The 25,452-nt window shown below is 40.2% G+C and overlaps 1 protein-coding gene across 6 annotated transcripts in view; it reads right to left on the bottom strand.

Annotated features, from left to right (window-relative positions):
- IPCEF1 (interaction protein for cytohesin exchange factors 1) overlaps positions 1–25,452 on the bottom strand; it is a 96,951-nt gene that overhangs the window by 21,046 nt on the left and 50,453 nt on the right. For 5 of the 6 annotated variants that reach the window (XM_054061087.1, XM_054061089.1, XM_054061090.1 and 2 more), the window contains 5 exons: positions 17,068–17,141; positions 15,390–15,461; positions 12,417–12,478; positions 8,266–8,351; positions 962–1,319 (listed from right to left, as the gene is read on the bottom strand). In XM_054061087.1, coding sequence (XP_053917062.1) covers positions 962–1,319; positions 8,266–8,351; positions 12,417–12,478; positions 15,390–15,461; positions 17,068–17,141 — 652 coding nt within the window. The remainder of the gene's footprint in view (positions 1–961; positions 1,320–8,265; positions 8,352–12,416; positions 12,479–15,389; positions 15,462–17,067; positions 17,142–25,452) is intronic. The other variant, XM_054061091.1, reaches the window with a different exon arrangement.

The following is a 25,452-nucleotide window of genomic DNA, read 5'->3' as shown; positions in this document are numbered from 1 at the left end:
TTGGAGACTGCCAATGTAACTAATGTGTCTTATACTATCATGCCAAGTTCATTTACAGAGAAATACTCTAAGTTCCAATTGAGTCCAGTGTTATTTCTTTCCACCTTTGTTTTACCTTTTTTTTTTTCACTTCAAATCTTCACAAGGATTTGGAATCATGGGTAGAACTGATGCAGAAGAACATCACTGCTTCCTTAGGTATTAGCTCCCTAGGCAGCATGATGAGTATCTTCTCATTTCAATATATTTTATGCCAGCAATGCCTCCTATACGTCAGCTGCTTTAATGCAAGGAGAAACAGCTTTGCTCAAAAGGCAAGACACGTTGCCTCACTAGTGCAGGAGAGTTAATAGTAACAATGACCAAATTCTGACCATCTTTTTAATTTCACAGTACATTTTGGTAGGAAGATAACTATGCAGATACCAACTGCTTAAACAAAATCCAGTCTTAATTGACTTTCTGATTCAGGACTTCCGTTGTTTCCCCTTGATTATAATGAAGCTCAATGAAACAAATAGGGAACATGTACTGGAAGTAAATGCAGCTGGTTTTATTTCTAAAAATCGATTGACCTAACCCCATGTTCACTACTAGCTATATATGCCATTTTGCTCAGGGTGTTGTTCCATGACACTTTCTTGAAATCTTTATTCAATCCTAACTAATGAAAAGACAGCTGTATTGAAATAAAGAAAGCTAATAAAAATATGTCTATGTTGGGATTTTTATACAGAGGCTATAATCTTAACATATAAGCAAAATTTGAGAAAAGCTGTAAAGCTACTTGACAATTACATACTAAGTTATGTACTTAATGCACAATATTTGTTATAAATACACTTCTGGAAAACTTTTCAGTGAAGAGCACAAACGAAGGGGAAAGGAGGTTGAGGAAGACTCCTGAACTTGCCAAACCATATGGCTCTGCAGACAAATATCTCCTCTCTCATTAACTCACCTTTGGTTAGCGATCTCTGTCCTGTGGCATCTGGCACAGCTAGACAATGTGTATCTGGACTTGAAAAATTTGAGTTCGGAGATTCACCACTGGGCTCCTGGCTTTCTGCTGCTTCTCCAAAGTCTACTTCCGGTGGTTCATCAGAGTGAATGTGTACATAGAAAGTTAAGGGCTGATCACCCTCTTCTGTGGCAGAGCTGTTAACTAGGTCAAGCCAGGACTGCCTCTCAGAATAAACCACTTTGGATGTCAAGGAAGAAGATGACTCCTGGGAGTTGAAAGTGCTTTCAGGAGAGGAGAGAGAACAAGATGCTTCACTTGACAGAGTCGATGTGAAGGATGACTTCTGCTGATCCTGCTTTCCAGAAACAAATGGGGAGAAGAGGGAAGGAGGAAAAAAAAAGAATTATTTCCAAGTCATTCCTGTTCTGCGGTTTTACATGTTACAAATGTGCAGCTGAAATGCTAACTGACCAACATTTCGTGTAATCTGATTAATTATCTATCCAAACAAGACTGAGGTATGGCAGTCAATCTCCTATAGTGCAGTAACTTCAAAAACAAAGCCACAAGGAAGCCAGAGGTAAAACAGATAAAAAAGCTGACAACGCCTAGCAACAGAAGACCAAGGAAAAATGTCATATTGAATGAAGCTTTCCATACTAGGTCTCCTACTCACATTCACTCTTTACTTTGACTCCACTTAATCCATCTGCAGAAAGAGTGCAGAAGAGAAACTCTTAGCCAGTGAACATTCAGTAAATTCACCAATACCATAACGATAGATAGACAGAAACGGGCCCAGGCACTGAAGTACCTTACCTTGACTTTCTAAGCAAACAAAGCCATTTTACCTGGTCCATTCAAGGGCCTAATCATTCACCAACATAGGAAGGCTGACAGGTAATATGATGACAAGTTAATGGTGGAAAAAAAGCCAACCTGACAGTCATTGGGCAGAGAACAGGAAAAGGGAAATGGTATAAGCTTTGGCAGAAAGACAACAGAAAGTGACGTCCTAATGCCCTCCATGCTATATTTGTCTCCCTGACTCAACAAGACTGCATACAACCAGAGAGGTCTAGGAACAAACTAACAGTCATCATTAGGAGCTAGGAGATGAATGAGAGTATGATCCATGTACAATTCCATGTAAAGAAAAGTTGCAAGAAAGCACAAAGTTTTGAGAAGTATTTAGCTTCCCAGATAAGAAAATGGACACCTTGGTCTTTGTCTACAGTAGGCATTTACATGGATTGAGTTGTGCTATTGTCTGGTCACCAAAAGCAACTCACAAAAAGAACTAGCACTAGTCTGCTTCTTACCCAAACACCACTGAGAAGATGAACCAAGAGTTAAACACAAGTAATACTTACACTAACACACATATGCATACAAATACCCCGAAGGGGACTAATTGATAGTAATAAAGTAATGAAAGACAAAGGGAGGTGAGGCTTTATATTGAAACTCTTATAAGAAACTACCAGAAATCATGAGATCATCATGATATGAAAGCCAGATTTCTTGTCTCTGATACTGCAAAATATTTACACCTCCTGCAAATCATCTGCTACTGGTCAATGCCAGAATCAGTACCAGACCTGATGGTCTACAATTCTGGAAATTATGATCCAAATACATACATGGCAAACTAGAAGCAAGAGTTTAAACCAACTAAACCAGGAGTGATATTTTTTTTTAATTATGATACATAAATTGATGCAATTCAGTCTTGCTGTTATGTATACTACTTCCTTTTTACATATAAAAACCCACAAAGTTTGATTTGCCTTCCTGTTCTTCTAATCTAGCTGCATCATGTAGCTACTAATCAATTCAGAAGATGAAGAAAACCTATACGAGATTGTAGGTCACCATTTGTTCATGTAAATTTCCTCGTTTTTGTAAATTTTCAAAGCTCTTCCTCCAAGACTGTCCCAAACACTGCAAGACCAGACCTAATTTATATTCCTATCATGAGAAACACATTATGTTTCAGGTCCTTCTTTGGTTTTAAAAAGGAAATGTTCAAAAATGCATCCAAAGGACAAGGAGAGGCTGCCATAAACTACATGAGTGATAAAAAATGCCCTTGAGAACACAGATGACCTGAAGCATTTAATTGAAGAGCTCCTATCACAAAGACAAATCATTGAAGCATTTGTAAAGCCAAAGAGAGCAACAGGACAGTAAAAGCTCTTGTTCACATGGTGTGAATAAACTAATTTCCATTGTTCAAAGACAGGAAAGGAATATTTTACATCTCACCTCTACTTTTCCATCATTTGCGCATGCAAAAGAAAGTGGCATTGAAATGAAAACTGCCTCACTGAGCAAAATATGTTTTTTTTCGTTTTCATTGTGTGTTAAATAAGAAAATGTGGATGAGAATAAAGATGACCGCCAGAATGCATTTCTTTTTCTCTAAGTATGTGTTGTGGGGTTTTTTTTTCCCCCTTTGGCATGACAAACATTTACCAAACTCACTCGAGTGGTTTTTTAGGAAGTTTTGCAATCATCCATATAATAATAAATCTCTATTTGAGGATATTTTTAAAAGTTGATGCTTGATCCAATGGATTGTAAAGATTCCACTGAAGATCAATGAGTCTCTAGGCATTTTTTAGAGAAAAAATATCACCATGAAACACCTCGACTGCTCTTTTAGAGTTGCTGCAATCTACTTTCTCAACACAGCTGCTGGTTTTTGAACTGTAAATTAATGCAGATGATCAGTTTAACTTTTGTCCTACAGATGTTAAAATGTACTGGTTCCTTGCTTGCTTTTTTCCTTCCATGGTACCTAAAAGCATGCATAAGCATAGAAAGCTCATGATCACTACTTCTTTCTTTTTCAAGTTTCAGAGTGGTTTGGGTCAGCAGAGAACAGAACAACAAGTGCATACTTTGTGCTAGAAGTACAGAAGAATATTTGCTAACATGTAACGGAAACTGCACCTGATTGGCTCTTCATTTCCAGACTAATAATTTTCAGTCTGGTGTTTATCTCAAGACGTTTGGAAGCCTTTAATTTTCCAACGCGTTCATAGTCCCCAATTCCTATTTTGCAAAATCCAATCTGTTCAGATGCTTTTGCAGAGCCTCTCTACCCTCCAGCAGATCAACACTCCCTCCCAGTTTAGTTTCATCCACAAACTTACTAAGGGTGCATTTAATCCTATCATCTAGATCACTGATAAAGATACTGAACAGAACTGGATGCAGCATCAAGCCTTGCAGAACACCACTTGGCATTGGACTCCAACTGGATTTAGCTCCATTTACCACAACTCTTTTGGACTGCTCATCCAGCTGGTTTTTCACTCCGCAAGAGTGTGCCTGTCCAGGCCTGTGGAAGCCAGTTTCTCAAGTAGAATACTGTGAGAAACAGTGTCAAAATCTTTACTGAAGTCCAGATACACTACCTCCACAGTATTTCCCTCATCAATTAAGCAGGCCACCTTGTCATAAAAGGTGATCAGGTTAATTTGGCAAGACCTACCTTTCACAAGCCCATGCTGACTGGACCTGATCACCTAGTTGTCTTGTGTGTGCTGTATGATAGTACTCAATATGACCTGTTCCATGTCCTTCCCTGGCACCGAGGTCAGACTGACAGGCCTGTAGTTGCCCAGATCCCCTCTCTGGCCCTTCTTGTAAATGGGTATAACATCAGTCAGCCTCCAGACAAGTGGAACTTCTCTGGTCAGCCAGGACTGCTGGTAGATGATGGAAAGGGGATTGCCAAGCACTTCTGCCAGCTCCCCTAATACCATTGGGTGGATCCCATCTGGGCCCATAGACTTGTGAATGTCTAATCAGCCAAGCAGGTCTTCAGCCAATTCCTCATAGATCATGGGAGCTTCGCCAGCCATAACAGCATTCCAGTTAATGCTAGTTATCGCACTGCATTTCCATAATGGCAATTATATCCTACACTCCTAAGGGGAATAGTCTCGGTTCCTAAGTGACTACTCACTAAGTTTTCTAACCCATCTGTAACCTTCACATCTGTGCTGCCATTTGAAGTGCTATTCCCCACTTTCTCTGAGGTAGCAGACCAAAGGACACCACCCTTGTTACCCAGACACCAGAATGTCATTCCCAGCCTTTTTTATGGCAAGCCTGGTTTTGTCCCCATTCCCTTCACACCTATTTTAAAGCTCTATTAACAACCCCTGCTAGCTTCTTGGTAATTATCCTTTTACCCCTTGGGGACAACTGTATCCATTCCTCGGACAGCAAGCCTGGTGCTGTGTAGGCCAACCCGTGATCAAAGAACCCGAAGTTTTGCTCCTCACATCAGGTCCAGAGCCAGGTATTTACTTCTTGGCTCTTCCTGTTCCTCTCATCATCATTCCCTGTAGTTGGAATGTCAGATCAGAACTCTAACTGTGCCCCCGATCCCTTCTCCGTAAGTCCTAAGGTCTAAAGTCCCTTTTAATTGCCCTCAAATTTCCTGTGTGGATTTCGTTACTACCTAACTTCGAAAAATCAATAGAGGATAATAATCCATGGGCCTGACTGTGTTTGGAAGTTTTCTTTCCACATCTTTAACCGAAGCCGTAGGTAGGCAGCAGACTCCCCTATGTCTGATCTGCAGACTGGGCCTTCTGTTCCTTTCAGAAGAGAGTTCCCTATGACAACAACTCATCTTTTCTTCTTAACAGAGGTTTTGATGGATGACTTATTAGGCTGTCAACCTAGGGAACATTTCTAGGCTGTGAAACCCACCAGCTGCTGCCATTCCCCTCTGTCTCCTAAATTTCTCTCCTCAGCTGACTGGAGAGAATATGGGGCATCCTCTGTCATACAAGGCATGCCTGCCTGTTGGGTCCAAGAGAGGGAGCATAGGGTGTTATTTTAGTGGTCCATCTCCCTCTCACACACTCTGATTGTCCTCAGCCTGCTAACCTCCTCCCTGAATTCTGTCACTAAGCAGAGAAGTTCCTCCGTCTGAGCACAACTTCCACAAGTGAACTCTCCACTGGTGTTCGATACCAGTGCAAGAAGGGGGCACACCCCACAGTCCAGCATCTGGGTGGCAGCATGTACCCACTGGGGCTCTGTCTGAGAGGCTGCATTAGTCATGGCTGGTACAGAGCTTGGAGCAGACTTAATTTTCCGCTGAGTGGCCACCAGTGTTCTCTGGTCCTTCTAGTGGAGCTCCAGCACCCTCCCTTCCTTGCCTTGCCCATGCAAACTTTTGCATCCCACTTTTCTGACATGCCCTGCAACTGTTTTCCCACCCCTGTTTGCAGCGCTCCAGTCACTGGTGCTTCATAGGGGCCATATAAATCTCCCAGGACTGCACCCCCACCTCATCAGCCACTACTTACAGTAAAACATAGATGCGTTGATTCTTAACTGTTCCCTACCCACCACACAAGCAAGCTGAACATAGGGCAAACACATGACAGCTGGAATGTATTTCAGTAGCCTCTTACAAGGTGAAAAGATGACAGCTTTGATCAGGAGACACTAACAATTGTCCATAAGGGGAGTGATCCTGAGCTGGAGATGAGGAGAAGGGAAATCACTTGTGAAGTAGAAGCTAGAGGAAAGGTAATCTTTAAGGGAAAATCTAAGGAAGCAGAACTCCTCAGCAACTGCACCATTGCCTGCCTCTCACATATCTCCTGCTAAATTGTGGAGGCCAGCACTCCAGAAGAACATATGGGAAGACACCAACCAGAGATCACCTCTGCAGCAACAAACTGACAAGCAGCAGGAAGCCAAAAAAACAGAAAAGTAAAAAACAGCACCTGTTTAAGACTCATCATCTGGAAAAATGCAAGCGTTCACTTAGAGGTGAGCAGATGGAAAAGACATCTACAGCCTCTTAATGGCAAGCCACCGAGGTATACAATTCAAGATGCTTCATTATCTGCCCTTGGCCCAGAATTATTCTTCAGGATACATTGCCAAGGTTCCTATTTTCTCCAATATTTACAGCCACTTGGCCACATTTAACTTCAGTTAGTACAAGCAAGAAAGAATTGCTTTTTACACAGCTGCGAGCACCATACAATCCTCCAGCACTAGGTGAATTGTTTTACATAGATTAGCATTACACAACAGTTTCAGGACAGGAAGTGAAGACCAACTTATCTGACTGAAACAAAAGGGGGCAAGAAGGTAACAATATGATGTACACTCTCAGCTTAATGTGAGCTAATTAAAGATTGTCAGACAGGCAACCCTGTGCATAACAGCTCCTTTTATTACCACCTGTGACTGCACAAGCTTCTCCAGCTCATCTGTATATTTCAAATTTGTCCCTGCTTCACTGTCTCTATGCCTACTCCAAATACTGGATGTCATGTCAGAATGCCATATAGCAACATGTATGACACCAACGAAGCAACAGACACTTCCCTTCCATGAGTTGCAAAGAGATGATTTAGTACTATGTTACTGCATAACACTTGGTTAACTTTCAGCTGGGGAAGGGAAAGGTTTGAACTCAGGATTCCTTATTTCAGCTGCATTACTATCTCAAACGAGATTACTCATTTCTAAACAAAGAATTTAATAAACCTCGTCCCTTAAAGCACATGTAAGTGAAGATGAGATCACTGGGAGAAGTAACAATATAGAAACAAGATTAATAGGGTGATAAGTGGCTAATAATTAAGCAAGTAAATTTTATTAGACACGAGGCGTATACTGCATATCCTAATTTAAGCAATGAAATGAGGCAGGAAGGAATATTCTGGGCAAATACTCTACAGCAAGAGAGTCAAATAGCACAGATTTTGGGAAGATGCCTATTTTTTTTTTAAAGTCTATTTTTCAGAGATAAAGAACCAATTTTATCATTGAAAGAAGAGGCCTCTTTTCCTTCACTGAAACAAAAGCGGTTTCAAATTCAGCAGTCTTAAGAAGATCTCGCTCAAATACATACATACAGGTCTGTTGGATCATGCTACCAGGGGCACAGAAAGATAGATTTGAGACTTAATAAAAACAAAAAAAAAATATTAAAAACTAGGTTACAGCAGTGTGTTTAAAACCTTGTAAAGAAAGGACGCAGCATGCGTATGAAGTAGAGTGACATGTTCCTTTCTGCATTTGAAGGAGCTGTTCTTTCACAGTGAGAGAATCCCAGCAGTGCAGGCTGCAATAATTGTGTGCTCTACCATGGGGCAGGGGCAGTCAGCACATTCTCATTTCACAGGCACACAGGGTGAACATTTCCAGCCATTGTTTCAGGTTATTCCTCAGAAGTCCACCACCTCAAGAAAGCTTTGTTCCAACTGGCTAACAGCAAGAAACAAGGAAATCACTGTAACACTTACCGAAGGAGGAGGTGGTGGCTGAACTGTGTAAGGAGGTGGCGTGTCTGTTATTTCTATATCATCATGTTCACTTTCACTGTAGCATTCTAAGGCAGACATGGAAAAAGAGCAAAAATATAGTGTTAGAATAACAGTCATTTATTCCTCACAGTGCTGTGGTAACCAAAGATCACCATGTAGGATGTTCTGGGCTGAGGATCACACCGTAACAAGTCAGTGTCTCCTACAGTGAAAATTAATCTACCTATGGTAAAGCTACACTAATTCATGACAATATTTTTTATTTAAGCAAAAAAATTCGTTCATTTGCCATGGCAAGAAACATGAGGTGGCACTGCTCTAGGCAGTGTCACAAATACATTTGGGATGTTTTTTTTTTTCTCCTCCTTCTTTTGCAGCCTTTGAAAGAAAGGCTCCACGACCTGTAGTATGAGTTACGGTGCTCTGACACAAGTAGTAAATGCTGCTCCTTCATCTCTGTAACCAGTAAGTTTTCCTCAAGCTAGCAACAGACATCGGTGCTTTGCTGTAATTTTGAAGAAAACAGTTCACTGTCATGAGACTTTGGAAAACAGAGCAGCCTCACAAGAGGCTTTTGCACTGCTCAGTAGCTCACATATGAACACTGTGGCACGGCAGTACGTGTGCAGAGCCAGGACTAAAAGTTAACACAGCACTCTAGGACTGTACAAGTGTTTTGGTTCTTTTAAAGCTAAAAAGCAAGCTGATAGAACCACAGTATCTCTTAACATATGATAGGGAGACAGTAATGTTATTTCTTTCAAGTACCTGTGTACCAATTGAAAGCTTAATGGATGAAGGAAAGGCTGTGGATGTAGGGTACATGGACTTCAGTAAAGCCTTTCACACTGTTTCTCAGAGTATTCTGCCTGAGAAACTGGCTGCCACTAGCCTGGACTGGCATACCCTCTTCTGGGTAAAAAGAACTGACTAGATGACCTGGCCCAAAGAGTGATAGTAAGTGGAGGCTGGTCGAAAGTGGTGTTCTGCTGGGCTTGGTGCTGGATCCAGTTCTGTTCAATATCTTCATCAATGACCTGGATGAGGGGAGTGAGTGCACCCTTAGTAAGTTTGTGGATGACACTAAGCTGGGAGGAAGTGTTGATCAGCTTGAGGGTAAGGAGGATCTACAGAGGGATCTGAACAGGCTGTATTGATGGGCTGAGACCAAATGGATGAGGTTTAACAAGGCCAAGTGCCAAGCCCTGCACTTGAAAATTACAACCCCGTGCAGTGCTACAGGCTTGGGGAAGAGTGTCAAGAAAGCTGCCTGGTAGAGGAGGACCCAGGAGTGTTGGTTGACAGACTGCTGAATATGAGTCAGCAATGTGCTCAAGTGGCCAAGAAGGCCGACGGCATCTTGGCCTGTATCAGAAATAGTGTGGCCAACAGGACCAGGGAAGTGATTGTGCCCCGGTACTCTGAATTGGTGAGGCTACACCTTGATTATTGTGTTCAGTTTTGGGGCCCTCGCTACAAGAAAGACATTGAAGTCCTGGAGTGTGTCCGGAGAAAAGCAATGAAGCTGAGGACATGAAGGGTTGCAGAGACATAGTCGGAGCTTGATGAAGGTAACATGGATGAATGACGTGTGTCACAAGAGTAGAGGATGCCTCCGTGGTCTCCACAGGAGCTGGCACCCTGCACTGTCTCTCTCCCTGCCAGACACATGCTGCAGGTCATGCTGTCCAAGAGCAGTGAGCCTCTCCTCAAGTGGGTGAGGGTTGTTTACGCTCTGAGAGTACTTTGTAAGAGCTGAACTTCATGGGTTCACACCGCTAGAAAGCAGTGTGTTAGTATGCTCTCTGGGAAATCTCATCTTTTAACTAAGTTAATACCCACATACTACTTTTTCTACATGTTGTTTGGGGATTTTAATAAGCACAGTATGAGGAGAACAAAGCTTTAAGAGAGAAGAATTTTATACACGACAAATTTCTAAAATGTTAACAAAGTTAAACTTCAGTGATTTATTACTTTTTCTCCCCATATTCTTTGCAGAACTACAGAGGGGGTTTAATAGCATCACTGCTATTCTCTTCACAGGAAATATGTGCTGGCACATCTTAGCATAAAGGACTGAGGCTGCAATAAGGCCTATATCAAATTCTAAGTCTATTAATGCCTTCTTGAATAACTCTTAGTAAAGAGCTTATTGTTTCTACAGCTCTCCTCTTAGGCACACAGAAGAGCTGAAAAAGAATCAGCAGCTGTTTCTCATACTCTAAATAGGGTTGGAGGAGTTGTTAAAACACATATAAAGTAGACCAATACACAAGAGCTGCTATAACAAGAGCCAAGACCTTCCTAAAGAATTATGGAGTGTGATACAGAAGGAAGAACCAGGTCAGCAAGAACAGAAGTGACTGTGTGTAACAACAGCATTTTTCTCTGAAACATAGCAGTGCCTCTGCAAGGGCACATCCACCCTGGGGTATCAGTGGGGTACTGAACCCACACTCAAGGCAGCTGCTGTATCACTTGTGACAAAAAATGCATGGAAAGACAAGGTTTTTGACACCAAAATCTGAATGTTTTTTGGGAAGGGGAAATGGGCCACCAGCTTCAGAAGCCAAACAAATCTTGGCTATGTCATGTTTATTGCAGGGTAATTAGACAAGTTGCTGCAGAGATTACTGAGTGAATTATTTTACGTATTTCTGTCTCTTTTTATAAAGGTTAGTGGGCTAACTCCTTTTAAATTCTTTTATAATTTTCAACTCAACCAATGCTGCCAATATCACATATTTGAAGGCTTTGAGAAAATAGAGATCTGTTTTCTCGTGTAGGATTTTGTCCATCTTCCTAACTCCTCCTTTGTGAAAACATGGACAACATGTTTGGACGCATCTTCCTTGAGTACAATCATGCAGTTCTTGCTACACAGTCTAACATTCAACATAGCCCTTTACCCTATTTATGTCAGTATGTTGTGGTACAAAACTGGGTTCAAAGAGGGCAGAGAGGCTTTGAAGGTATTTAGGGATATGGAAATTAAAAACCTTCCTGATAAGAGGTAGAGAAACAATGAACTGAAAACAATGAAGACTGAGAACAGGCAAAGCCTCCAGAAAACATTGGTATCTATGTTTACCAGCCCCAAAGCTACTTTTAATGGTAGAGTATAAATAGAGACAGATGAGAATAATCAATAATGATGTTATATGTCCAAAGCCTGGACATAAGCTACAACCTTATACTGGGAAACAGCTGAAGGGATGCAGAGAGGAGCATTTCAGTGCTTAGATAAAACAGGCTGCATCACTTAAGTGTTCATATTACTACAAATAGTTTCTTCATCATGCCAGTGCCTACACAACGTGAGCAGTTCTAAAAAAGGCATTTGTGTTCCAATACTCTAGAAACAGAGAGTCAAAAACACTAATAAAGATACATATTACTCAGGACAGAATCTGTCCTTGATTTGCTAGCATAATACTAGCCCCACCGTGCTTCTCATTCTAAACCAGCTCAGTGCATGTTTTCACTAGCAGTTTTTTCCAAGCACTGACAGGTGACTTGCTTTGTCCTCTGCTCAGATTTAAGATTCAAGCACAGGCATCCTCCCAATAAAATGTTGTGTTAGGTCCGTGTGAAAATTGAAAAAAGAATATAGTGCTAAGAAAATTTTAAAATTACTCATTACACAATAAAATCTTAGGCTTGGCTCTGAAGGAAATTGTGAGTTTCAATATACCACTACAACCCCAACACTGCTGTGGTTGAAACTCCTGGAAATGAAGGAGTAGGGGCAGGTCTACATCTCACATGATGCTCCCAAGTAGCAAGTTCCCAGGCCATAGCACAACTCCTGTAGTATGCCTTACCAATCAAAACTCAGAGTAGCAGGGCTGTTTCTCCTCACACTTTGTAGGCTTAGTAAGCCAACAAACTGCCAGAAAGCACACCTCTCAAGATCAGAGCGTGTGTCTCAGCAACTCTGTTTCTCACCACTGTTTCTTTTTCTGTGATTACTCTGTGCTGCGTCAGTGTGGTTTCTCTGAGCAGAGCTGGTAGACGAACCCAAGCTGGCAATTTAAAAGAAAGAAAAGAGCTGACAAAAATTTGTCCAAGCAAAACCGTGGAGAACTTTATGTAATTACACATTGAAATCACCATTAGGAGCATACCTTCCTCATTCTTCCCATTGGGTGCGTGAGGGTCCACAGCCATCCCCAGCTTACTTAGCCACCTGTGTTTCAAACAGAGAGAATATAGTTACGGGTACTTCATGCTTTTTGGATAAAGTTTTTCCCCTTCCAGATGTTTTCTACGTTACTACAGCTATTTTCATTAACCTGAAGACTAGATGTCAAAGTTTACTTCTATTTCTTAGACCATGCTCTAGAAAGGCAACAGTTTACATGAATACTAATACTGCTTCTGCTAAGCAGGACTTGCTGCCTAAGACATCTTCCCCTGACCCTGAAAAAGCACTACTGATGACCAAGTTGCATTTGTGGAAGCTAAAGGAAAAGCATGCAGGCAATTACACAATGTCAATGGCTTAGTCCTACTGTTGAGATGTCATCTTTCTCCCGAAATGAAGCAAAAGGCTCAGGAACCATAGGAGGTGATGTCACTTACCCTGGTCAAAGCTACTGCAGTGCAGTCTGAGAATCTAAACCATTTATAACTAGACTTTGACCATTATAAGCTGATTTCTTTAACTCCCTACGTACTTTAAGTTTTAATAAGTCTCATTTCTTGTGTTGCTTTAAGCTGTTACAAGTCTTTTTTCATTTCTCTTCCTAGGCAGTTGCATTTTTCTAGTACTAGAAACAGTCCCTGGACATACATTTTGCATATTGTGTTTGCTTTTAGGTCATTCAGATCTATACAGGTTTTAAGAAACTAAAAACTAAAAAAGCTCAAGCCTTTCAGATTAAAACTCAGTGCCTAAAGAGGGAATGCATGAGGAGCATGAATTTAGATTCATAACTCTGAAGAACGTTGTGTCTGGTCTTGATTCTATTGAAACAATGGGAAATTTGCTAGTAAGATCAGTGTCAAACTACCTGAATATTTAGACTGTAATATGGACAATAAAGCCACATAATTCAAGAAAAAGTGTAATTTCTGTAAGAGTGGATTATTGACTTTCATTTAACAGCTAGTGAACAATTTTTTAAAATTAAAAATCTAAACAACAGAAAAGGGTTAATAAAAGATACGGGACTTCATTAATTGCAAGGTCAGACAAATTACCAGTAACTATGTTCAACAAGCCAGGTAAACGCACACAGCTAGCCAGTGCATGTTTAGATTTCATGTATGCATGACAACAGCAAATACATGCTAAATTAATGAAGCAAATTACTGTATTAGTAAATCCACTGTTTATTTAATAGATAGACATGAAAATTTACAAAAGGTCATGATCCATCAAGCATTTATGCACATCAGTAACTTGACACATGCAAATGCCTCAGTGAGTTCAGTGGAACCAATCACATACATACGTTATTTGTGGGACTGCAGCCAAGATAACAGATGTCTTTTAGACTGTTTTGTCATATGCGTGAGTATGCCTGTACTTTATGTATTAAATGCATCTATTTTATACTTGGGCAATGAAAACATCATCAATTACAACAGTGAGGAATAAATATTAGTGCAGTATAACACAAGCTGCTGCAACATTAATCTACCTAGCTTTAAGCCAAAATGAAATTTGTTCAAGAACTGGAATTTGAAGAAAATCATTCTAGGGGTGTAAGAGCTGGGACACCTGCACAGATTTCCCTGACTCATAGGAGACTAAATATTTCATTAGTGTCATTAAGACACTGAAAATTTCCAGCTGAGATCCACACTGGCTGCTAGCACTCACTAACATCCTCCATTAGCTCCAATTTTCCTTTTCCTTCTCCCTACATCCTTCCCTCTCTTCTCTCTCAACCAGGGTTACCCTCTCCACAGAAATATTCCTGTCCAGCAGTCCCTCCCTCAGTCATTCTCAGCTCATCTGCCTCAAGAACTTCTCACTCTGTTCATGGCCTCTACAGAAACAGGTGATTATCTCCCCACCAGACTGCTCTGTGCTAATCCAAGTTGCAAAAAGCAACATGTTCTTTCCATTTGTATTTAATTGTGTGCATGTATAGCATATAGATTAATGAATATATACGTACATTACTGTAGTATTGTATGTTTCTCTACCTATAGGCCTTTCGGAAGACCACACACATGCGCTCAACCTCTATCCTTTTCTGTTGCAGTAAATATGTGTGAGGTCTCCTGTTTATAGAGGGAGCAAAGAGTTAACGTCCTATGAAGAAACTCACAGAAGTCACCAGCAGAGCTGTGATTAAAATCCTTATCTGGCTATCATAGGAACTCCTTTCCCGTTTAAATTGTACTGCTTTGTATCTGGTATTTGGCCATTCAATGCAATAGCATTGTGAACAGACTGCAATCTGAAGTAAAAAGGACAAAGACGATATGAGGTGTATCTAAATCAGCCCAAACTGGATCAATAAAGGTAATATCTATTACTGATAGCTCAGTGGCTTCTAAAATGTCCCTTTCATAATCATTTTTACTTCTTGCATTAAGAACTACATGAATGAATTCTTCTTATGGACACTTGTGGAAAAAAATTATGATCTGTTTAACCACAACATAGTTTGCTGGTGAAGTAACTGCTTATTTACACTAAAGATACGACCCTTTTTATGCCTCTAACTCTCCTTGTTATCTGACTTGCAGCTCTGAAAGCAGACAATACTATATTGAAAGCCTAAATCATTTCTGAGACAAAACTATATTAAGCTTTTCCCTCTTTCCTTTCTTCTCTCACTGTTCCCAAGTTGACAAACTTCCTATCAAGTCTTTATGTCTCTAATGGGAAAGAATTTATACCAGCAATCGTTAGGAATATTAATATCAGAATCACGCTAACAATTCAATTCTGATTTCAACACTTTCATTAGTGAAAAAATAGCAGTATTTTCCTTCTACACAATGAAGACAAAACAAAACAGACTTATTATTTCCCCAAATAACTTTGTCAACAACTGCTTGACAGTAAGAGAATAAACTTTCAAAGGGTATTCTCAGGCATGAGACAAGATGAAACATGGCCAGTTGCTCCTACTTACGTGTTCATTTCCAGAACATTTTCTGCTGCAAAATAAAATGTCTTGATCTGTGGGTGGCTGATTTTAATAGCACTTTAAGAAAAGAAAAATAGAAGAGATGAAGAAAACTAGTTTACATAAGAAAAGAAAAAAATCACTGAATGATTTATTTAAAATCCTTATTCACTCCACAATATTAATCCAGATCAGCTTATCCATTCACACAGCTTTTTCTTTAAAACTCTAGTCTATTTTTAGCTCATTTCCTAGGCCACACACTATTCAGAGGATATAAACCACAGGAACTAAAAAGGAAAGGAATAAAACAAAAGACCTTCATTATGCAAGTACATAGTTCAGTTGTGTGGCCACATCAAAAATACTGTATGGAGCTTTGCTTCCCCCGACTTAGAAAAGCAGAGTAAGCCTGGAAAAGATTCAGAGAAAGCACCAATGGTGACCCAAAGTATGGAAGAGCTTTCCATGAGTGATTAATCAGGCTAAAACCCCACAGCATGGAAAACTGATGGTTGAGAGAAGAAAGATGTAATGCAATAAAATCACAAGAAGCATGCAGCAAATGACCACGGGCTGACTCTTCACTTTCTTTCCCAAGACAAGCATTAAGAGGTACAAAGGGGTAAGTAGGAGGCACATCTGAAACAACCAAATGGAGGTAATCCTTTGACATGCCAAAAGGTAATCTGTTGGCCCCATCCCCAGATTTTTCTTTAGTTGAATAGCCATCAGCAAGACTTTTCAGAGGTTTGTTGTTTTTTTTTTTTTTCTCCCTAAAACAGTCTCTGATGTTGACACGGTGTGGATTCTCTCTTCTGTTCCTTGTTAGGTGGCTGTCTCATCAAAGAACCCACTATTTAACTCAGGCCTAGCAGCCCTGGTCACTCGTCACTGTTGTCCTAACTTACCCCATCCCAATTAAGTGATAAGCATGTGTTTTCTTCCCAGTCACTTACAGTCAACAGCTGCAGAAGGGAAGGACAATATTTTCTCATTGTCCTGTACTATGTGACTCAGCCTTTCCTCTTAGGAATCAAAAGGGAGCTCCCCATATTCAAAACAGCTGTCACCTTTCTTTGGAGGAGTCTCAAGAGCACCTACAGCTAACATCAGCATGAGACCTGAACAGAAGAGTGAAGGCTTTCTCTTGAGGAACGGAATAAAAACCACGCTGAGCTCTATGACTTGGAACAGCAGCAACTCCCCTCCAAACCTTTGAAGGGCACTCGGAAGCAGCTGGAAGTCAGTGCTGCATATGGAGTTTGTAAAGAATGTTTTGAAATTTGTTCTCAGCTAAACAAAGCTGCACCACAGCAGCCTAAAAAATAGTCCCAACTTGGAGGGAAATAGCATTACTTGTACCACTGTTGACCTCCCCCCACCTAAGAGAAGATGTCTAAGACAAAATACAACTTACTTAAAATCAGTGAACAGAAAGAAGAAAAAAAAAAAAGCATTTGGCATACTGATCAACTTTTTATTTCTAGTTTTAACAGCACATCTGTCAGAGAATTTCAAAAATATTTTTGCAGTATGGTTTTCTTTCAGTAGCTCAATTAATATATCATTATTTAGACAACACAGAAGAGCTCCTCACATCTTCATTGTCAGGCACTACTGAAATTCAGTTCCTTGCAATGTTGTAAAAGTCATACAAAACTTGGAGAAGAGATAAACTTACTGCTTTTTTTTGCATTCAGTTGCTCGGTCCACACTGAAGTCCGGAAGTCTGATGAATCCTTCTGCTTTTTCAGCCTGCAGTTGCAAAAAAATTAAAAATCACCACATCGATCAGTTTGTAAACTACCATACTGCAATGCTTAATGATATTTTGCATGCAGGTGCTTGGTTTGGACAGCTTTTTATAGTGTGAAAATATATGCTTATCACCATGGGGACAGATTCAACACACAATGTTTTGGCTGATATTTGGGAACAAGAAATATTCCTATACTAGCTACTATTTGTGCAAGTCTTGGATGCTGCAAAGCCACCACTCCTGTCTAAGTGGCAGAGTGTGAGTGTAGAATTTGTTGTACACTTCCAAATACCAAAGCACCTTAAAGAGGAAGGATTCTCAAGTCCTGCAATAGTGCTGAGGTAGTGTCTCCCTCATCCTAACCTCCAAGCACCCTTTATCTAGGATCCATGATTAAGTCATTAGTCTAGTCCAGAATCTGACATTTTCAAGGGGAAAATCTAGGTTTGGATCAAACCAGGACTAAAAAGAGCACAAAAGCAGGCGGGGCGGGGGGGAGAGAACCCCATTCCTTTGCAGCCACTAGTGACCACACAGCTTCTTTCAACAGAAATTAGCCCATGCTTCATGCATAGACCATGGGAAATGAAGCTACTGAACCTCAGGTCTAGAAACATAGGTCTCTCAAAAGAGATGGATGATGTAAGAGAGGATGAACAAGGGTTATGTTATCCATTCAGGTCTGGATGTTGTATAAAGTGTCAAAGGAGTGTTTGTTCCATTATACCTCAGCGTATAATACACAGAAGTGCAACAGCACCATATGTAGTGATCTATGTACACTTGAAAAACTACACAAGTATAGCCATAGCAGTTCAAAAGTGACCCAAAATAACCCTAGGAAGAGTCACACCTGGTTAACTGTAACACAGATCATTTTGCATGGTCAACTTTATACAGCTGTACATTAGCAAGGCAGAGGCAACAGAGGCTGCTCCCATGCCAGGAGGTGAAATAATGCAAGTGGATGCCCCCACACAGCTGAGTTCTACTGTTAAACACCAAAGATAGATGGCTTCAGCCACACACCTATTCCTCCACCCAGACATTTGCAGGTGTGGTACAGGAGGCAGGAAAACCCATGTAGACATCTACAGTCCACTCTTCAATTGCAGACAAATGGGAGATGGTTTACTGAGCATTGGAATCTCTGTTCCGAGTCAGAAGGACTTTATGTCAGAGAGTGCCTCCTGCAAAACTGAAGTTACCAGTTCGCCTCAAATCCCTGTTCTTGCTGCCTGCAGCCAAAACATAGAATCATAGAATCACCAGGTTGGAAAGGACCCACTGGATCATCGAGTCCAACCATTCCTAACACTCCCTTAAACCATGTCCCTCAGCACTTCATCCACCCGTTCCTTAAACACCTCCAGGGAAGGCGACTCAACCACCTCCCTGGGCAGCCTGTTCCAGTGCCCGATGACTCTTTCCCTGAGAAATCTTTTTCTGATATCCAGCCTGAACCTCCCCTGGCGGAGCTTCAGGCCATTCCCCCTTGTCATCTTCCTTTACTATGTCTATGTACATTCTCCTGATCAGTTGCCATAAGACTAAGGCTCTTCCTAAGTGGAGCAATAACGCAGACAAAAGCCTGTAGCACATAATGTCAGGAAAAACTGTACTTTCAAAATTCAAGAAGTGTTGATTCCAGAACCACTTTTTTGCTCCTTCTAGCCCTTATGCCTAGTCACATTAAAATGCTGAATACGTACACCAAGTTAAAATAGGCAAAATATACATAATAATTACAAAGATTGAGGATAAATGAAGATGTCAGACAGCATCTCAAGTCACATTATGCATGAATAGGAAGAGACTATAAATGAGTGAGTAGGAAGAGACTATAAAAAGACATTCATCAAGACAAGTCTTAGAGCTTTAATACTTGGAAATATGAATTTCTGAGAATTGAAATATGGGTAGACAATGGACATTTCAGTGAGAGGCTTCCCCACACCTCTACATAATCTGTTCTTTAGTATACAATAAATCATGATATAACCATCATTCCTGCAGTTTACAAGTATTAAGTATTCATATGAGAGGTTTGTATTTTGCGTCCTCACCAGTAAAAGGCTTTGTCTGCTCCAGGACATAAAAAAATGTTATCAACAGAGGAAGAACGGTGGGGGAGGGAGAGGAAGTGTTTATTTTCTTTTAGTACAGAAGAAAGAGTTATGTTTATCAACATCTGGGCTGAAAAAAAGCCTTTAATTTTGCAATGAGTCTTCATTTGTATCATAATGGATTTATCACTATTTCGGGGTTTTAACTTTCTCTGATTATATTTGCGTTTGTCAAACTTGTTTAAAGTTTCTCCTGGGAACCTTTTGTTTCAGTTCCACAGGTTGGGATTTAATAAGATGAAAATAATTGAGACAAAATAAGAATTCACTAAAAAAAAAATACATACTTGTTAAGCCTTTTTTTTTTTTTAATGGATATGTCAGTCCATTGGACCTTAAGCTATTATTTCTATCCCAGATCTATAGTATACTAAGTATACATGGATGAGCAAACGAGCAGGGCTGAGTAAAGGAGGAGCTCTGTTTATTGGCTGCACTGTATTAAAGATACAAAATGTATTATCCTGCTTTTCTGTACCAAAAAGAGTGGTCTCTTACTAGACCAGCAGCAACAAGGACACTGAAATTCCTGTCTAGTTCCCAAAACCAGTTTAAGAACACCAGAGACCAATGTCAAAAAAGGACTAAATGATGTACCAAAGCTAATGTTGATTGCTTAATCTCATTGCTGGATGAGAAACTTATACAAAGTCAGTTATTACTATACAGTACTAATCAAGAGGCCCAGATTAAAAAAAAAAAAAGGAAAAAAAAAGATATCCAAAAGATGCCTTGTGAAAGAATATACCGAGGCACCTTCTCACCCATACACCAATAAAACTATGGCCTGAGCTACGAGGTGACGAGGGTCTGGAGCTGCTTGGCCTTCCATGTTACAAACACAATCATATCTCAGCCATTTTTCCCTGTCAGTGCAGTAACCACTGGTCTGGACTGCATCCTATAAACCGCACAACCACCCATGAGGAGATTAAGTCCATGCTATACCACTTGGTAAGTCACTGCTGTCGATGCATACAAATATTTGAGCATTTGGATTTTGTATGGAACTAGTGAATTATCAGGACCCTGTGAGTCAGTGTGGAAACACACACCTGGGGTGCTCACACTTGCCAAGATTGAGCTTGGACTTGAACCACTGACATATCTAATGAGTATTCAAATTAGAGGATTGCTTTCTGAACCACTAGTGAAAATAGGTTTGCAAGATTCGATTTCAGTAATCAACATTTACCAGTTACACAAGAGAGAAACCTCTAGGTTTCTTATGCAGTATTTGGCAAGTTCCAGTTGGTAAAAGATATATTTAAATAAGTAACTATACAAAGTATATTCTTGCAATGCTTTCTTTCTCAATGCATTCAGTTTTTATATTAATTGTTAGTGATTTCACAGTTGTTCATTTATAAGGAATGATTTAAGTTTTGTTTCATGTTCAAGTGAAAGGGAGGAGGATAATGGTGTGAATTATTGGATTTTTTTTAATGCACTATTGGTAGACATCTCAGATGTGCCATCTATATAACAATAAAACCTTATGAGCATATTATTACAGTCACCAAATAGAATTCCAAATGAGCACTAGGAAGAGAACACATGGAAGTCATCTTTTCAGTCATTCTTGGAATAAAAATTATGTTTGAAAACATTAGAAGTCCTAAATGTTTACCTTTCTCTGAAATGTTGTCTTTAAGTAATAGCATGCTTTAAGTCATGTTAATCGACACATTTCACTCAAACTTCCTTCAGATTTTATTGCAATGTTATAAAATAACCCTGAAAATTACCCTCAGATTGGAAGAACCTTGACCTGTTTCCTATTTCATCAGGATGTGTAAAAGAATAAGTTGTTATCTCTTGTGGGGTGTATGCAGGTTAGCCTAACGTAAATCTGCACTTTTTGCCATGATCAATTGTAGGAAAATAATTTCTATTACTGAAAAAGAGACAACAGCCTGAAAAATGCTTGGAGCAAAGAAAAGTAACCACTTTTTCACAGAAAAAAGCTTTTCACTCAAAAAAATAACTCCAACATACTTATGAAATGTAACGCATGAATCCAATGAAACAGACTGATGTCTTTTATATTTTGCCACAGCATGTGATCCAAATGTTGTGGCTTTAGGAGATTGGGTAAATCATTTACTAGACCTTTTTCATTATTTAAAGTGAATATAATGATGCAGAAAGATTTTAGAAAGTAGTAGCCTAAAATGTAAATATCTAGTTATTGTGGACTAGCTGCAATCTGCAACTCAGGATATTCCTTATGGTTTCATTAATGCTTATTAATGCTTCAGTGCTGCCCCTAGAAGACCTTGTAAATACTAAAGGAGCAGTTCAGCCCTCAAGCCTTTTTAGTCTTTTTTTTTTCCTTCAGCCAAGTACTCCAGTAAGGCAACATATAGAATTGTGAAAAATCTGTGTAAGGCGTTGGACCAGAGGTTATGGAAGCCCTCAATGCAGTCAGCTAACATCAATGACTATCATCCATGAAAGCATCTACTATAACTCAAAGGCAAAAGGTTTCCATTTTAAAAGACTGCAATTACACAGTTCCTGGCAAAGGTGTTGGCATGAGGACCAATTTAAGTGGGGGAAAAAAAAACCCAAAGATATATAGTGACAGTAGATCACAGCCTGAAACCCTTTGATTTTATATTTATATTTCTTTTCAGCTGAATCCCTGTAACGACCATCATTAACAAACCCTGCAAAATTGTATTTCAACACTTCCTGGAAAGCCAGTCAACCAGAGGCCCACAAAACAGAGATTTTTAAGTTCTCTGTCCCTTTTTAGCCAAAGATATCCAACACAGTCACAAAAAGTGCAAGCAGCCAGGAACCTGGGATTACATATGACTGTCTTCCCTCTCCACTCCTCTTCTTACACAGGAGTACCAATTCTCTCCAGGGTTTCCATATGAGAAGTAAAACTGCTAAAGGAGTAGGCAGGATCACACATTGTCCTCTTTAAACACTTGTCTTCAAGGAAGCTCCCTATAGAGAGCTGTACTCAAAGGAAGGAACGGAATGCCAACAGAGCTGTTGTCCAAGGAGCTTGGTGTTCCTGAATGCACACCAAGTCTACTACTCAGATCCATTTTCTGACATTTTCTATGTTTCCATTGCAAAACCAATGGAAAGCCTTGCTTATTTCTTCCTAGTCTAAACAATTTCTCCTCACCCGACTGAGGGCTCATCCATGCTGCAAACAAAGGTTTACCTGACTCATATGGTATCCATATTTTATAGAAAAGCAAGATTTCAGGGCAGTCTACTCAAGCCTGCTGAGACCATCAGGGCAGTAACTTCACCACTCCCAGTACCTCAGCTAGACAGTTGAAAACTGATTTGGATTGCCCACGTGCTTTCTGCTTTGCTTTTAGCAAAGGAGAAACTTTACTCTCAGGGTGTCTGATCTGTTGGCTGAACCTTCTGAGTGCTTTCTTTTATTCTCTTGAGCTGTGGCTTTCAAAAAACCTTTTATTTTATGTTAAATTGAAGGAACTATCATCTTCAAATAGCCTATATTGGCTCCCCCCAATCTGCCTTATATGGAAGGCCTAGAACTAGGGTGAACAGAAGGCAAATTAAATCAGAGCCACAGAAATATCCAGAACTTCAGAGGTGCACGAACATGGAAAACACAATGTCAGGAGAGGTTACCTACCAAAATCCAGGACAACATGCATTCCCATACAAATTCCACCCACTCCCTATTTTCTCCATCTCCATTAGAAAAAAGGTTAGGATGAGCACCCTGTTGCTATGCTACAGTTGCCAGTGTCTGTTTGACTGTGGTTTCCACACAGTAGCAAAACGAACTTGTTTCTCAGAAGAATGAAACTGGTCAGGCAGAGCTACCAGCAACCAGTGTGCCCCAGTTCCTTCAACCTCAGCTCTGCTCCTCCACCACCACCTTTCACTTCAGCCTCCATAGAGGCTCCATCATGAGAAGCCTCAGCAATGTGAGGAGCAGGGCTCCTCCACTTTTAATACAACTATGAACCGAGGACTGTCATCCTGGAAGCGCTGGTGAGATTGAGGATTACCTCTACTGAAGATAGTGGAAGCACAGGGGATATTAAAGCCAAGCCAGAGAGTAAAAAGAAATAACAAGCAAGCAAGTCAATGCGTCACTGCTACTTCTGATTTGTCAGTCTGGAGATGAACTGTGAAAGTGCAATGGGTCTAATTCATCTCAGATATGACTGAGCACGGCTCTGGTCTCATCCATTTAAGTAAGCAGATCTTAGCAAAGGACACCTCTCCTTCCCACTCCCTGTAGTTACCGCTATTCTGCAAACTTTGCCTGAATCTACAGTTACGCAGAGACTGCACTTTAAATGGTCCAAAGAAGCCTCAGATTTTTAACATAAAATGATGTGACAGAGTCAGCAGAAGTTGAAAGAAAAGAGGTGCTACAAGCTAGCATACTTACAGGAACTGTGAGAGGTGAGAAGTCAACCCTGTCATAAGCCAACAGTATTTTGAAACCATATGAGCTCTTTAGAGCATATAAAAAAACGGAATGAGGCTGCTACCCATTCTTCAGCCCTGTTCATTTTGGGGCAGAGATGGCTGGTAACCAGGCATAGACTGAAATGTTGCATTCACCCAAATAATGAATGCTATCTAGCACCACTAGAATCAGCGTGACCCTGGCTTTTCTGGATCCCGAGACTGAAATTTGGGCAGACCACAACAACTAAAGGAAGTTCAGAGCTTTGCACCTCTTCCCTACCAACCTTCTTTTCCCAGAAGACAAACTTCATCTAGAATTGCCTAGTTTTATTTCCTCACAGCTTGATCACTCCTCAGGATAATTATTTTCTGACACTTTCCGTGTCTAAAAGTCACATCAGCCAGCCAGTTCACCTTTCTTAGCACTGCTGTATTTCAGAAATACAATTGAAAGTAGTGATTTAGAACAGACAATGCTAATAAGGGTTTGCAGGGTATTAATGCCAATTAATGAGTATGTCTGCCAGGTCATATCTTTCAAGCAGAGATATTGTAGGCATTAGGAAAACAAAGACTTCCATTTAGCTTGGGTTTTTTTTTTTAACCATTTCTATTTCTTTTCTCTTTCTCTCATGCATATATTTGACTCAGTCTTGAAGGAAGCTAAATCAGACTACCATAACACTATAAAAAAAAACAGCCCAAGACCAGCAGAACACACCCTGCCCCCTCCAAAAAAAAAAAAAAAAAAAAAAAAACAAAAATCCCAGAAAAAACAGTTATTATCATCTTCAAATGCCAAAGTTTTTATTCTGTTAAAAAAACCAACACTGTACCCACAACCAAGGAAAGAATGTGAAAATTTGGTTACAGTTCTGAAAATTTTTTTAATGGTTTAAACTATTTTATTTGTTCCCTGAAACAGTTAGCAAGATTTTTAATGGGTATTACTGAGACAAAAACAAGTGGAAACAATCCAGACAGCATTTAATTTCTTAATATGTCCTAAGGCTTAAAGAGGGTTTCTCTAATTCTCCATCCTTTGCTGGGCCTGGGACAAGCTGATTTCCAGAGCAGACCATTTGCATTTAAGTAAACGGCCATCAGGTTTCATTTCCACACTTCAGCTGCTGAGTTTCAACTTATGTCATTGCTGGGGCTCCCTAATCCTCTGCACATTCCAGTTCTAGGCTCCATCAGTCCATCATGTGAATGTGATAGGAGATTTAGAGGTAGTAGTGCAGAGTGAAGAGAATAACTATGTCTGAGCAGAGTGAAGAGAATAACTATGTCTGAATCTTCCCATGATGGGCAAGGCACCCTTTCTGCTCAGTCAAGCCAAGCTGTAGCAAACAGCCTGGAATAAAGCCAGCTCATTCCCTAGGACTTGATGCTTCTTCAGACTCAGCCATAACCTTTTAATGAAAGGGTTACTCTGGATTTTCTTACTATGTGCGTCAACCCCCCTTGCCTGTCTTTTTCAGTTTTTAAGTCCTAGTTCTTCAATGAATTACACGAATTCAGGGCCTGCTGTTCTTTGTTTCAGACTATATCCCACTTGTACTATAAATGGAATAGGCTATTTGGGCAGGATCGGCTGAAGAGAAGCACTATCTACACCAGCTGTCCTAAGGAAAGCTCACCCTCTGAACAGAAAACTGGACCTTGAATTGAAAACACTGTGTTTTCTTGCAGATTTGATTGTTAGCATCAACTCAGAGCAGGAAGTTAAAAACGAGCAGAACGTGAGAAC

Source organism: Cuculus canorus, chromosome 3, assembly GCF_017976375.1.
Source record: "Cuculus canorus isolate bCucCan1 chromosome 3, bCucCan1.pri, whole genome shotgun sequence".
NCBI lineage: Eukaryota > Metazoa > Chordata > Aves > Cuculiformes > Cuculidae > Cuculus > Cuculus canorus.
This window is presented reverse-complemented; position numbering and strand designations above follow the sequence as displayed.